Genomic DNA, 15,157 nt, shown 5'->3' with positions numbered 1-15,157 from the left:
GTTCTTCACAGGTACCAGCGTTGGGGATGAGAGCAGAAACTGCAACTCACTCAGCAAGGTATGAAGGGCTCTGTAGAAGAGAAAGGTCTTTTGAGATGTGGGTAGTGGTGTAGGAAGAATTGATAGATGAATCCATACATTTGACGCAGGTAATATGGGAGAAAGCTCTGCGAGAAACTGCAGCTGTTGTAGTTCTTCTTAAACACAGGCTTCAGTTTGTTTTTTAAATCAGAATTCCACAGATTATAACACCTGTCACCAAAGAGGGACACCTGCTAATAGTGTCCTGTGGGATAGATACTAGACTTTTCCTCAGGTCTTTGGTTTTCCTCAGCGGACTTCATTCCAGATGCTTACTAGGTCTGAGGATAATTTTATACAAGAGAAAACCCTCAGTGATGTCCTTACTTTGGTCTGCAATTCTGTGCTGAACTTGGATTCTCACTACATGCCTGGAACAGGAAAATATTAGCATATCTCCCACATATATGATATATATATGTGTGTATATATAAAGCTAAGCTTTGGCAAAGCAAGATCCTACTCAAACCTTAATTTAATGATTTGCTTTCTGCTAATTAAAGATGTCTGGAATTTTGTATTCTTACAAAAATGGGAGATTGGAGGTGCTGCTTGAGGAGGCAGCCAAGGTGATCTAACACTTTGCAGAAACCCCCTTCCAGAAAGGGCAGTCCTGGTTCCCTGCCTCTGCTGCGTGCTTCTGCTTCCTTCCTTGCTCTGGCACCAGCGCTCATCTGACCCTCTCAGGAGGCTAATTTAGGGATCTAAAGCCACACAAGAAAGCTTGCTTTTTTTGTTGTTGTTGTTGTATGGTTGCTTCTCTGCCGGTTTAGCTCCCTGAACTGGCTTGTTGCCTGTTTGGCAAGCACTAGCGCTCAGTGGGGGAATCGGCCGCAGTGTGGGATGGGAGAGGGGTTGAGTACCGCGCTGCCGAAAGCGGGTAGTTGTTAAAGTGGCATAACTGCATCGCAAACCCGAATCCTACCCAGCGAGCAAGCGTGGGGCATGTTCAGCTTGAATGTCTTCAGGTCCACTTGTTTGCAGTTGTGTAGCTCCGCAGTCGCTGCAGCCCTGCACGTTTCTGGAGCTAGCCGTGTTAACGATAACGGAGGTGTGAAAAGGGTCAGCGTCTTCAGCTGATCTGAGAATACTGTGTTGAAGTGACATGCTAAAAGAGCATCAGCAGCAGCAACATACTGCGAGATGCTTGGGGATTATTCGCTGCATCAGATAAAGATCTGATGTGCTCTGTTTCTGACTCAGGAGCCAGTGGGACGTGAATGTGGCAGTCTTTCCCACTTTACCATTCATCATTTTCAAAGACAGAGTAGAAAAAGTCTGCCCTGCGGGGACTTCGTTAGGTATTTTGTCTAGGTTGAGGTTTGCTTTGCAGCTTGAATGTGCTCAGGCTGATTTGGTGATGTGCAGTAATGCAGTTCATTTGTGTCACATTCAAAAAGCTTAAGAAATAAAGCTTGTTACAGTGCAAATCCATTTTTCCCCCTTCTATAAAGCCCTTTGGTTTCTTTTTCATTCCTTTTATAAAGGCAGACCTCTGCTGTTACTTTTGATTTGAAGATCAGATTTTATATTCGTGTTCCACGACTGCTGCTGAGGAAAAACTTGGCTTCTGGTGTGGATGCTGCATGCTTTTGAGGTCTGGCGCAGGCTGTCCATCTTTAATCTGCTAAACTTTACTCTTCAAATTTAACACAATTATGCAGGTGACTGTGACTCAGGAGAATTTGACTTGATTCGATTACGGTTGAAATGCCATTGACTTCAATGGAATCAGGATCGGACCCGCTCCTGTAAAACCACCAATTAATTTTATGGTTGGGTCAGGAGACCCTGATCAAGATAAGAGCTCTACTGTATTCATCATCTTAAACCCCTAAATCTAGACAGGGTTCCTGCCCTTGAGAGTCTGCAATCTAAAGACAGTCTTTTAACATGTAAATGTTTATTGCTTTTGCATAGCAAGGGGGATTTTGGCCTGCTGATGCCTTTGTTAGGACAGCGTCTAGTGTATCATCTGTACTCAGAATAGGAAACTTATTGGGGAAGACTTCAGGAAAATCCTTTGAGTCATTTTAGACTATACAAATGTTGTAAAATTTAAACAAAGTCATCGGGGTTTTTTGGTTTTTTTTTTTCTTTATACTTTAAAAATCTGAATTCTTTGCAAGGTCTGTGTGCTGCTGGTACCTGGTAGACCAATCGCCTGGTCTTTGAGCTCTTCAGTCACCAGTTCTGCTGAAGTTGTTATTATATATTTTTTTTCAGACAGATTGACAACTTCTTTCATCAAACCTGAAATTAACTGCATGGCTAAAGTTTGACCCATTGAAAGACAGGTCTACTGATGTGCCTGTGTGTGTGAGGAGCAGGGGGCTTGCGGAGGAGCACAGCCACCCCACTTCTTCCAGCGTTTCCCAAAGGCTGGGTCAGCTGTATCACTGAGAACCTAAGTCAGGGCATAGCAACACCAAAAATATGTGGATTTTCTGAGAAATCTTACGGAAATCTTTTTTGTCTTACTCAGAAAGTGAAATACTAAAAATTGTGTATCTAGATCCATGACTTTACGGTGGGGTTGCCTCTGGGAAAAGGAACGGGGGAAGCGTGCAGAGTCATCTCTGGAGAGACCGCTTATGAGAAATATTTGCCAACGGAGGAGCACTGCTGTCTAAAAGGGCAAACGTGACATCTTTTCTTCAGCAGCAGCTCTTTGAAATGCTGTCCTTCCTTTGTGTCCAAAAAAAGGGGGAAACTAAAAGGTCTCATTTTTAAACAACTTAAACTGAATACACAATCGAGTCCTGCTGGGTAAAGATCTTAGAGTGCCAACCCTTTTCTGCACTGCCCACGAAAGCACTGTAGATTTTAAAATCTCTCTGGCAAATTTATTGGTTTCCAAGACTCCAGTGGATGTTTGGCATTTCAGTGAGTAGGACAGGATCTTTCCAAAATGCGATAGCCCGTGATGCTTTGTGTGTTTGATGACCCCCATCCAGAGTGACAACATGGTCAGTAATATCCCTGTCCTCTGAACTAGTACCTAGCAGGTAGCTTTACATAAAATCAGCAATAAAATGTAGAGGCAGGCTTTTGTTCATCAGTCCTTGACCAAATCATCTTGCTGAAAGAATAAAACATGAAGTACTTTTAGAGCGTACATTTTTATCACTACGTATGTATTATAATTATTTGGTCCCTGTGACAAAGTGCTTTATGAAGGGCCCTAGCGTTCTGCTGTTTTTGTGATGATGCCTTGTAGCTGGGGGATAAGGTGCTTCTCTGATGATGGATAAATCCAGTTTGGGGGGTACTCACTGAGTGTAGAGACTCCTGCAGATCAAGTACTTTTTACCACCCACTTTACAACGTCTGTGTGAGTTTACAATGCGTGTGAGTTTAGCTGCTCTTGCAAAAGGCAGCACTTTCTGCTGAAGGAGGGCTCTCTTTCCTTTAACCTGGTGTTCTGTGCTTAGAGAACCACAAAACAAAGTAAAAAATACTGACAAAACACTTTGATGCTATGCTCCATCTTAGTTGTATTTAAGGAAAGCATGTTTTAGTTAAAAATCTCTATTCAGTTAAAAGCTTAACTGGTATTTCAGGCTAAAGAGTGTGTGTGTAGCTGTAGGATGACAGCCCTGGTTTGACACACACGTTGTCTTTTGATAGAAGAGAATTTGTGGAGTGGGGAGCGGGGTAGGTCAAGTTACAGCTTTCAGTAAATCTGAGCGTGCCTGAAATGGTTCTTTTAGTGTCTTAAAATATTTGTTGCCTTTTTATCATTGCAAGCCTGATCCAAGTTCCATTGAAGCTGATGGGAACTTTTCTCCTGTCTTCTTTAAAAATTGGCTCCGGCCCCCGTATCAGATTGCATACCACCTTGCTTTCTGATTCTTGGAAGGGTTCAGCCAAGCGTTATGAATTAGATGCTTAGATAACATTGATGACTGCAGTTCTTGATTGTGCCAGGGAAACCAAAAATAAAATAGAGGTCAGAAGTGTAACTAGTAAATGGCACAGTGTGGGCCTGGTCCTGCTGGCGCGGGCGGGAGGGGAACACACCTGCTTGTTTGTTTTTTTTTTTTAAGAGTTGACTTCGTCCTGGTCCTGCTCTGTTGTGGCGTGAAGGAAGCTCTTCAGCTTCCAGAAAAATGGTGCTGTGACAGCTGATGTGGCCCGAGGCCTGTCCCTGGAGCTTTGTCATGACTTCCAACAGCAGCACGAGCAGACCCTGGGTGTTAGGTGAAAATGAGTTTTCATCTAATGCACTTGGCTGGGCAGATCTAAATCAAACCTTTACGGACATAAGCATGGCTGCTGGTGGGCAGCCTGTGCTGGCAGATGCGAGCTCAGGCGCAGTGGGGTTGCTCTTCCTATAATGATTTCATGCCCAGGGAGGGCTTGCTTAAAGCTCGACAGATGCTGCAAACTCGAAATCTCAAAGGAGTGGATATCAGTAAAACCAAGAGCTGTGGATTTGGCAGTGGCAAAAATGGATGGAGGCTTAATTGGCATCTCATCCTCCTGCAGCTCATGTCAGAAGGGCTCTGTAGACAACCCTGGGATAGCGTAGTGCTGGATCCCAGTGTGGTCCCTCCAGAGGAGGTCCATGATGGTGTGGAGAGCAAGGGAGCGGGAAAAGAGGGCAATGGGGCAAAGGGGAGAAGCAATGAAATCCCTGCTGCACTGACAGTCTCCTGGGGTTTTATTGTTGATGCTGGAGCCTGCTTGCTTTGCTCAGGAAGCGTTGCTTTTCTGCCGCCTTCATCGAGACGTGGAAGCACCACGGTGTCTGGATCTGTGTAGCTATTGCGGTTTTTGATGATAACGCTCCCAAGGGGACCAGGTCCTGCCAGGTCTTGGGAACTTTACAAGATTTTTGTATGAAAGATATTAATCTTTAAGCACTCTTATAACCGCTCCGTGGCAGCAGTACAGAACAGTCACACTTTTTTTTTTTTTTTTTTTTTGGCTAAGTGGGGATTTATGTATAATAAAAACTTTATACAAATTAACTAGAAGTTTAGGAGGAGAAACTAAGATGAATAGTCCATCTCTGAGAAGGTACAAGGTGACCTCAGGTAGGGAGAATGCAATTGCCCAACTGTGGTTCTGCCAGGACACCTTGCCTAATTTCCCTCATCTTACACAAAGTGCCATGGAGTATGACATGCACGTGAGTGGCAGCGTGGGTGCCTGGCTATTTGCTTGGTCTCCCTTCTGGCCCTGCAGGGTTTCCTGCTGTCTTTCTGAAGTGCTCGTGGAGAAGCACTGACACAAACACAAAAAAAGAGTCAGCTAGTCCTTTTGGCAGATTTTTTTTTTCTTCTTTTTTTCCATGTTCTGTCAAGTTATTAAACAAAGCATTCTGAAAAAAACACTGCTTGGAGAAACCGTTCAAAGAAAACTCTGTGACATTCACCAAGTCAGACACTCAATGTGCAGGGCTTGCCTCGCGCTGCTGTCTGACTTGGAAAGGAAAGCGGTGCTGCTCGGACACCGGTATTTGGCTTCTCATTGTGGCTGGAGGTTGCCCACCCAGCCAGAGACTAACAGGCTTAGCGTGGGAGATCAGGCAACACCACAGCAAATGCTAAACTGCACCTTTATTTATGACAACTCTGCATGAGTGTTAATTATTAGCTGAACGTCGTATGTTCCAGAGGCTGTTTGCATTACAGCATAGGAAGGGCCAGCTGCGTGTAAAATATGTCTGTTTGCAGGCAGATCAGCAAAGAAAACCACTTTGGAAGACAATAGGGGTTTTTTTGTTATTGTTGTTTCTCTTCAATACCTATCCAGTTTTGATTAACGTCATATAGCCATAATGAAGGATTTGCATGAACTTATTTAGGACATGATTTTATTACGACAGGGTGGATTAACACAGTGATAATGTGCAGCAGGTATGTAGGAAGTGCTGACTCCACCAGATATACTTCTTGTTAATAGTTGTTTGGACTTCTGGATTAGAAGTGTCTCTATTGAGTCAGTGTAGCAGTTTGCAAAAGGGAAAACTATACATGGCACAGAACAGAAGAGTTTGCTAGACATGAAATGTATTTGTTGTGATTTTAGGAATGATGGTCTGAAGAGGTTTCCTTTTGTCAGGTTACAAAATAAATTGGAGTTTTAGCTCTGCTAGGTTATTTAAAAGAAAAAAAGAATATTGATGTGTTTTATACAGGACTCTACTGTGCTTTCAACTATTAAGCAGCACAAATGTCTTACCATTCTTTAGAGTCATGAAACCATTCTCTGGGCAGTGTACATGTACTTTGCCTATTTCCACTTATTTCCAATTAGCTGCTTCACAGGGATATCTATTTTTAAACAAGCTGGCAAATCTTTTGTTGTGGTGGCTGTAACTAAGTACTTTATGGATTTACAATCTCACTTTTAATCGATCTGCCTGGAAATAGGATAACATAATTATTTTTCTCCCTGCTTAGATGGTGGAGAACGTAGGAAGGAAAAGGGATTCTGGACTTGCTAACACTGACCAGGCATTAGCAGACTTCTGAATTAAGCCTGCCTTGGGTTTCTGCCCTTGGATATGTGTGTCTTTGCATATTTCAATTTTTTGAATGTTCCAACTTAAATAACAGGGTAAAAAAAACCCAGGTAAAGCGTGGAAATGTAAAATGAGAATCAATCACTTTGTAGTGGAATACTCTATGAACAGTCCTCACAGAAAATGTGTGGTATGTAGTGCAACATCTGATTTATATAATTTTGAGGTCACCTTTTTACTTGGCCCCTGAATTAAAATGATTTGGTCAAGGCAGGCAGCCTCCCCTTTCACAGGAATGCAGGTTACTTGCCATAGCTGTTCCAGTTGGGTAGGTTTGGTTTTTGTGTCAGCCTTCAAGAAAGATGTCTGGTGACATTAAGTATGGTGCAAGGAAATATTGGCACTGCAAAAATGATAGAGGAGTCAGTTGCTAGCATAAAAGTATGCAAAAAGCACTGCATTCTAGGGCTAAACCTTGATTTTCGATTGTGTGTAGAGGGACTTTCTGAAAGTCATAGGCAGAAGGGGAAACGCAAGCCACTTGTGATCAGGAAACACCGTCTCCTTCGCATACTGGGAGAGTTGGCTTTCAGCAAGACTTTCCCGTCCTAAGCTGGTGAGGCAAGAAGGTGCTTTTTGGCAGGGTGGACCAGCCTCACCCCTGTATTATGCTCATTTCTGGCTTGAATAAAGGCACGTGCACTCAAAACATGAGTGTAAGCTAGCGTTAAGTAGTGTTGTGGTTGTACATGGTTTAGTAGTGGACTTGGCAGTGTTAGGTTCGCAGTTGGACTCAATGATCTTAAAGGTCTTTTCCAACCTTAATTATTCTATGATTGCACATAGATGACTATCCTAGCAGATAATGGTTTCTGTCTGTCGTGGTACTAGATGAGCCGTTATCGTAAGGATCTCCCAGGGCCTGGGAAGAAGGATATGCTGGGATTTTGGTCCCCACATTATTTACAGGGCCTGATCCAAAGTCACTGACACCGATTTACTCCAGTGGTCTCCGACTACAACCAGAATTTCTAGGTGTCCTAGAAGGAAACAGTTTGATGAATTTATAAAGAAATTATTTCACTTCTCTGAAAGTGTGATTGTTAGTGTCCCTACATAGCTGAACCTACATCCTGACTGCTCTGTCAAGTTCATGTTAAAGTATTCGCCTGCTGTCTACACAGGAATTTCTGAGAATTTTGATGAAGGACAAAAGAGATGTGGCTGTGTTGTAAGAGGATGAAAAGTAAAAACAGGATAAGCTTGTAAAATAAAGATTGAATTTGTAAGCTTGAAATCCATTGAACTCATCCAGAGCACAGTACAATGCAAACCCCCTTATTCAAGGTCTGCTAGTTAAGCGTACCATAGCACTGTCATGATCCATCAAACCTGCCAGATAAAGAGAGGCTATTTTAAAATTTCTCCTTCAGGGCACGGGAAAGTACTGTTCTTGCAAAGATAGAAATTTATGATGATGCTAAAAAAAATGCAGATGAAGTGAATAATTAATGAATTCAAGACAGGACTGAAATATCTTCCTAAAATGTTGCTATTTTTAGCAGGGAGTGCTTCTGCAGTGCTTGTCATGTGATCCTATTGCCTTCTGTGAGCAGGAAAACAATTTGAATTAGTTTCTCTTTCCCCATGGACCTATAGGCCCAGTATATAATACCCCTTAGCATCTGCTTCTGCCTTAAAGCAAACGAAGTGATTTTAAACCTCATGCAAAAGAAAACACTAAGGAAAGCTGTACTTAAAGACAATCTTTATAGCAGCTGAATAGTTTTTATAATGGTTTGTACACTGAGGCTGTACAAGGGGGCTACTGCAATGTGTGTAACTTCCAGCTGCTGCTGAGGTCCAGTAATATTCCAGCTGTCAAAGAACATAGAGGCAATTACCAATAGGAGGTTGCAGGATCTGGCCCATGGATACGGATTTAATGTAAACAGATTTGTGCCTCTTTTCCCTATAACCAGTGTGGAGTGTTGCTGTGTTGGAACTACTTTGCACATTAAAAAGGTTATAGTCAGAAACGTCTCTAAAATAAATTGTTATATACAGCCGGCCTGCGCACGTGCTCGTGATTCCGCACACGCTGCTCAGCTGGACCCGCAGGGAGGGAAGTCTCCGGCCGAACCGCAGGAGAGGGTGTGAGGATTGGGACCGCTGTCTTCTGCCCCGTCATCGGCTGCTCCTGCAGCTGCGCAAGCCACAGCCACCCGCGTCCACACGGGGACGTGGCCGCTGCCGCAGTGAATGCTCAACATCCAAAACCCGGTCCTCTTGGGGATTTCTCCTTCCTGAGGGGTGATGAGGTTCCCGACGCCCGTCAAAGGGCAAGTCCGGAGCTGCTTGCTTGCTGCCTTTCTTGCCTAGCGGAGTTGCCACAGGTTGCATTTAGAAAAAAACCTCCAAATCCCAAACCTTTGGGCGCTGAGGGGGACCCTGGCTTTGCAGGGGTGCAGAGGGGTGCTGGCTTGCTCTCCCCACGTGGGATGGTTCCTGGGTGACTCCTGTAGGGCGCGTAGGGCTCCGTGGACCCGACTGGGACGCTGGTCCCCCACCCCGGCGGGCCGCAGAGCTCTACCCCGGGAGCAGCGCGCTTGCCGTGCGACGCGGCAGCGAAACGCCTGGGCTGAAAGCACAGCGCTTTGGGAAAAGGTTGTGAGCCGAGTCCTGAGCAGCAGAGGCGGCCCCAAAGGCGCCTGCAGTCCCAGGGCAAGCTGCAAGCTTTGGCGATGGTGGGTTTTGGGAAGTTCTGGATTAAGCCATGGATGGTGGCTCCTCGGGGGCACTGGAGCTTGAGCTGCGGCTCCTTAGTTGCGTTCAGGCACACATTTACGGCTTAGGTGCTGTCAGTGCTCTGCTGCGTCTGGGCCTGGGTCTTCGTTTTCCCTTCTCTGTGTATCTTTCGAAAAGGACTGTTTTAAGATCTAATGTCTATAAAATACGTGCACAGAAGTCTGTGTGGTGTGGAGCTTTGTGAGAATGAGAAATGGATCCTCAGCTGGAAGCTGGGTTTGTCAATGTGAGTGCTATTCAAGTGAGAGCTCTTGTTACAAAAAATGTGTTAAATTATCATTATAGTATTTTTTGTGCCAGATGAAAAGACTATTTCCAGGCTCATTTTTTTCCCAGCTTTCCATCAGCTCTCCCATGCTAGAGCTCACCACCTTTTTTCCAGTCTTCCAGCTCAGTCACTTGTGTGAGTCCTTCCTAAAATGAATCATGTTATCGGGTGGCTGCTTTTTAAGCAAACCCCATCTATTTAGACGAAGAGGGTGTGGAGGGGTACACACAGACTGAATAAGTGGGTGAACTGGAAGGAGTGGGGGTCTGTGGCAGGGGGAATCTCATGAATGGTTGATGTCTTCAGTGGGTCCCGTCAGTAGGACAGGAGGACAACCCTAGTAAAGCAAGCCCGGAGGAGTTTCCTTGCCTAACTGCATCTCAGCACGTGGGGTTTGTGCTCCTGTTTGATGCTCTCTTGGGTTGTGGTTCCGTGATACAAATAATAAACCAAAAGAAGGGTAGTAAATTGTATCTTTTAAAATTAATGAAGTGCATCAAGATCTCCATGCAATGAAAAGACATAGAGATTTTAAGGCCCTGAATTGTATTACAGCCCTGCAAACCAGTTGTAGTTTTCTTTATTTATGTCTGTTTATTTGAATGCCTGCACTCATGATTGAAGCAATTAATTATGCGAGTCCAGTAATGTCTTATGAGCTGCTTGGGAATGATCAGAAATTAAAATACCTATTTTCAGTTTTGTTGTTGCTGTTTTGATTTGGGCAACGTGGCTTTTGGAGAATTGTTTTTGCTTCACATAGTGTTATCCACCCTTGTGACTGCTTAATGAAATACCCAGCAATACAGCTTTACCCAGCTGAAACTGGGAATGTTGAAATGGTTCATTTTGCGAATTGAGCAAGGAGGTACTGATTTCAAGCTGTGAAAATAGTAATTCTTTTAAAAATAGCTTATTTTTGTGGCTATCTATCTCCTTACTGCTTTTTCTTTTTCTTTCTGTAGGAAAAATTAACCCAGGAGTGTGTATTCAGAGAGCAGTTTGAAGAAAACTGGTATAACACATATTCATCAAATCTATATAAACACGTGGACACTGGAAGACGATACTACGTTGCGTTAAATAAAGATGGGACTCCAAGAGAAGGGACTAGGACTAAACGGCATCAAAAATTTACACATTTTTTACCTAGACCAGTGGACCCTGAGAAAGTACCGGAACTATATAAGGATATTTTAAGCCAAAGTTGACAAAGACAATTCCTTCACTTGAGCCCTTAAAAAGTAACCACTATAAAGGTTTCATGCGGTGGGTTCTTATTGATTAGCTGTGTCATCACATCAGCTCCACTGTTGCCAAACTTTGTCGCATGCATAATGTATGATGGAGGCTTGGATGGAACATGCTGATTTTGTTCTGCACTTAAAGGTTTGTCCTCCTGGAGGAGAGCCTATGCCCACTCGCTTGATTTAGTACGAGAGGGAGCGCGAGAGAGTGAGTGCGAGAGAGAGAGAGAAAGGGAGAGGGTGAATGGGAGTGAGAGCGTGCGAGAGAGGAGCCGAGGGGAGGAGGAGGAGGAGGAGGAAGGCCTGATGCATGCTGGGGAATAGACACGCTTTTAAATTTTTGATCAGTTGTACTTCGTCATATATCAGCATAGCTGCCATACTTTGATTCATCAGGATTTTTGGCTGGTGGCCTGCTCAAGTGTACGCTGCATTTACAAAGGCATGGAGGGTGCAGTCTTACTTAAACAAGAGACTTTTCAGTTAATCGCTCTCTGGGTCTTACCCCACTGAGTTTAAAGCAAAGACCTCTTAGTAAAAAAATAAAAATAAAAAGTTAAATTTATTTATAGAAATTCCAAAGGCAACATTTTATTTATTTTATATATTTATTTATTATATAGAGTTTATTTTTAATGAAATATGTACAGGCCAGATAGGCATTTTGGAAGCTTTAGGCTCTGTAAGCATTAAAATGGCAAAGGCCACTATGAACCTGTGGTAAATTCATGCAAGTAAATATAAAGGTGCATGGATAAAAAAAAAAAAACAATAAAAAGGTAATAATAATAATAAATTCTAGTGACCCTCATGTACTAAAGGCGACAATCTCTTTTGTGCCCGTATTATTGTACAAGTATGCACACCACTCATGACACTGAGTCCTCACTCTTCTGACTGCTTGTTTCATAGCTTACCCCCAGAGGATTAAAGAGAAAACTGGGTCTTCAACTTTTTTTATGTGTCTGTAATATTTCCTCTCTGATAAAGTGACTTCTTACATCCTTGTAAACTTCACAGCTGTGGAAAATATAGGGGTTGGAATATATTCTACTTGTTAAAACCTATTGCAGATTATACCAAAGCTAAATGATAAATATGCTTTTTTTTTTTTTCCTAAAGCAGAATGCCAGAAACAACATAAGTAATATCAACAATTGTACTAATTTTAAGATTCCACAAATAGCACATAACGGTTTCAGAGGGCAAGAACCAGGTTAACAGGATCACTCTTGTAAACATGTTTACTTGTGCACTTGACTATCTACTATGAAATTATACAAGTTCCATAGGGGTCATTGTAACATCTTTTATGGAAAATTGCTTTCAGTGTGAACTGTCATAATACATGATATTAGCACCCTTCCTAAAGTAAAACTTGCAAAATGAAACTAATAAATCTCTATCAATAATGACAATGAGGGGGACAGTATTAGACTTGTTTTTTTTTTTTTTTTCCTAAAGTATGTTCAAATATTCATGAACCGTAAGTGAGCTGACAGTATGTAATATTTAAGGGATTGTAGCATTTTATGTTAAGCACGCAAACACGTTGATTAGCAGTTACCATTTGGGAATTAACCCTTAGGAAGAGGCATTTTTTTCCCCAGTACCCTAAAGGCAAAAAAAAAAAAAAAGAGAGAAAAATCATGTAAGGTCCGTATGACAAATGCATTTTGTAGTTGTTGTATCCCTTAGGATTTGAATCCGGTGCCATTATGCTGAGTGTAACCTTTGCCATGGGATCTGTCGGGAGCGTGGCTGGTCCTGACAGCCCTGGCTGTCCGCAGAGGCACGGAGGCTGAGCACAGACGTACTTTGGAGGAGCTATACATAAGTTTGTAGCCTATTCGTAATTAAGTAATTTTTGCTCTAAGGCACTCTTGTCCATGTGATATATATTATTTGAAGCATAATTCTGTTCTGGAATAACCTCTGGCTTGGTGTCCTGAATGAACGTGACCTTTCTGTACTCGAGCAGGTAGGAGGGGCCACGTATCAACCAGCGGTATCAGGAATCTTAAATAAAACGTGGCATTTTATTATAATTGTTTATGAATGATAAAGATACGTAAATTACGTTAGTTGATTTGTAGGATACAGTTAGCCGTACTTGTCTAGGGACTGTTATTGCCTGGGAATTTACAGCCGTCGACTGCGGCCCACGAGTTTGTTTTTAACCCTTCAGAGCTGCTGAGACCCGCAGGCAGTTTGCAGGTCAACCGGGTGCCGAATCATTTGTCCGGGCGGTGCAAAGCCGTGCCGGACCGTAGGAGAAGAAAGCAAGCTTCTGGGGAGGACTAGGGTTCATTGCTCAGTGTTAAACAGACCAATCCTACCGCAAGGAGGGGAGGTTACAACTCTCTGCTTTGTCAGTAAACCTGACGTACACCGGGAAATTCATCACAAAGGTTAAAAATACTATGAGTTGAGGCCACAATACTAGGCCATGGTTTGAGTCTTAATGTTAAATTGACTTGGATTTTTAGTAATAGGCAAGTCATTACTACTAGTTAACATGTTTTATTTAATTTATTTTTTTGTATTTTTCTAAAGAAAGGATTAAACCCAAGAAAAATGTTATGAGTTTATGGCAGTCCATATAAATAAACTGTAACCGATTTACTCGAATAACCCGTAATGGTGTGTAAATACTGACTTTATGTAAATATAGAAACATGTAATTCAACATAGGCATTATTGCGAGACTGGATGGTCCAGGAGTTGGCAGTTCGCCACTCTCTGCAGGTTCACTGGGTCAAATTCGGCCTGTTTCGGGTAGCGAACAACAGATTCTGTTCAGGCACTTGTGTAAAATGAGTTATTTCTATTTGTTTTCTGGCGGGGGATGGGCAAAGCCGTGGTCACCTGGGTGCTGCTTAGCTCCTTTGCCAAGGCGTGAAGGGGTACGGATGTCCTCCCGCTCCTTACGTGATCCTGCTAAAACAGGGCTGGAGAGAGCTGACACGGCAAGGCGGGGAGGCTTGCAGTGCCGCTCCTCCTGTGCTCTGGACAAACAAAAGTCTTCATTTTCTAGTGCTGTCCATCTGGCACCTTTCTTAAGCACTAAAACTCACTTGAAGAAAAATCTGAGGGAGAAACAAAGGAACAATTGGTGTTATTTACTTGATATTCTGTAATGGTGTGTAAATACATACAGAATTCTGTAATTTGTATAAATACATTGCTATAGAATTTTGAAAATTGGTATTATTTGCTTGATGTCCCTTCAGAGCATTTTCTTATAACCATGCACATGTGTAATAACAGGGTTGCAAAAAGATGTCCTTTCTTATTCCTAGAAAGGGTGTGAGAAAATTCCAGGAAGACCAAACCCATCAATATTTTCTATGTCTTTTGCTAAATTGGAAAAAAAGCGGGGGGATATCTTTTCGGTAAGAATTGCATCAGCATTTCACCTGAAGCAGATCTGTCTGGGCAAGCACCGTGGGCAGAAAGGTGATGGAGATTCAGAGCAATGTTATTGCATGGGCTGGTTTTGAGCTGCGTCTGCTAACGTGTCAGGCAGTGCTCCCAAACTTAAGTGGGGTGGATGAAACCTAGCAGAGCTGGGCAGTGCAGAGAGTGGAAGGAGAAAAATCAGAGGAAAATTGTCTTAAATTGTCACCAATCAGTGCAGAACTTAAACTGCCTGCCAACTGGGAGGAAAAAAAGATGCCTTTCATAAATGACTGGGTGTCATGTGGAGGCTGGAGATGGGACTCTCTGGTGTAAAAAGTCAAGCATTGCTATTGTCCCACTGGAAAAAGATAAATGTGTGTTTAATAAACATACAAATAGGAGGGAGTTGAAAAGACTGCTTCCAAGGCAGTCTCTAAGTTTCTTTGGAGACAGAATATGGCAGAAGGTAAGAGAAGATGCATCTGCAGCATGTCTTTCAGAGTCCCTCGCATCATCTTCTTAGCTGATGCTCTGCTCTGCGTACTCTTGTATCAAGTAAAGGAGCGAATGTAAGGTCCAGCTCTGATACCCATGATTATAGGAGTAGAAATAGATGGGCTGTGAGCCATGCTGTACACCTTTTTGTGTGAACTCCTGTCCCAGCTAGTGAATTCTCACAAGGTCCCTGTGAGGTACGTTAGCAAACATCAAGATAGGGATATGGCCAGGCTCCTTATGGCTGCAGTTTGTTTTGCAGAAATGCGAGGTTCTGGAGTCTGAAATTTTGATGAAACCTTGGAAACTCACCCCCTGCTCATGTAGCTGTGTATGTGTAGGCAGCCGTATTTGTAGGTAGGGAATCTGGGGGAAGAAGTA

The 15,157-nt window shown here is 43.0% G+C and overlaps 1 protein-coding gene across 1 annotated transcript in view; it reads left to right on the top strand.

The window, feature by feature from the left end:
- Nucleotides 1–13,510, top strand: part of FGF9 (fibroblast growth factor 9) — a 29,675-nt gene extending 16,165 nt beyond the window's left edge. The window contains exon 3 of the mRNA XM_030042327.2: nucleotides 10,598–13,510. Within this exon, the coding sequence (XP_029898187.1) occupies nucleotides 10,598–10,843 (246 nt within the window). The 3' untranslated portion in view covers nucleotides 10,844–13,510. The remainder of the gene's footprint in view (nucleotides 1–10,597) is intronic.
- Nucleotides 13,511–15,157: the final 1,647 nt, after the last annotated feature.

The sequence above is a fragment of the Aquila chrysaetos genome, chromosome 19 (genome assembly GCF_900496995.4).
Source record: "Aquila chrysaetos chrysaetos chromosome 19, bAquChr1.4, whole genome shotgun sequence".
NCBI classification, from domain to species: Eukaryota; Metazoa; Chordata; class Aves; order Accipitriformes; family Accipitridae; genus Aquila; species Aquila chrysaetos.
This window is presented reverse-complemented; position numbering and strand designations above follow the sequence as displayed.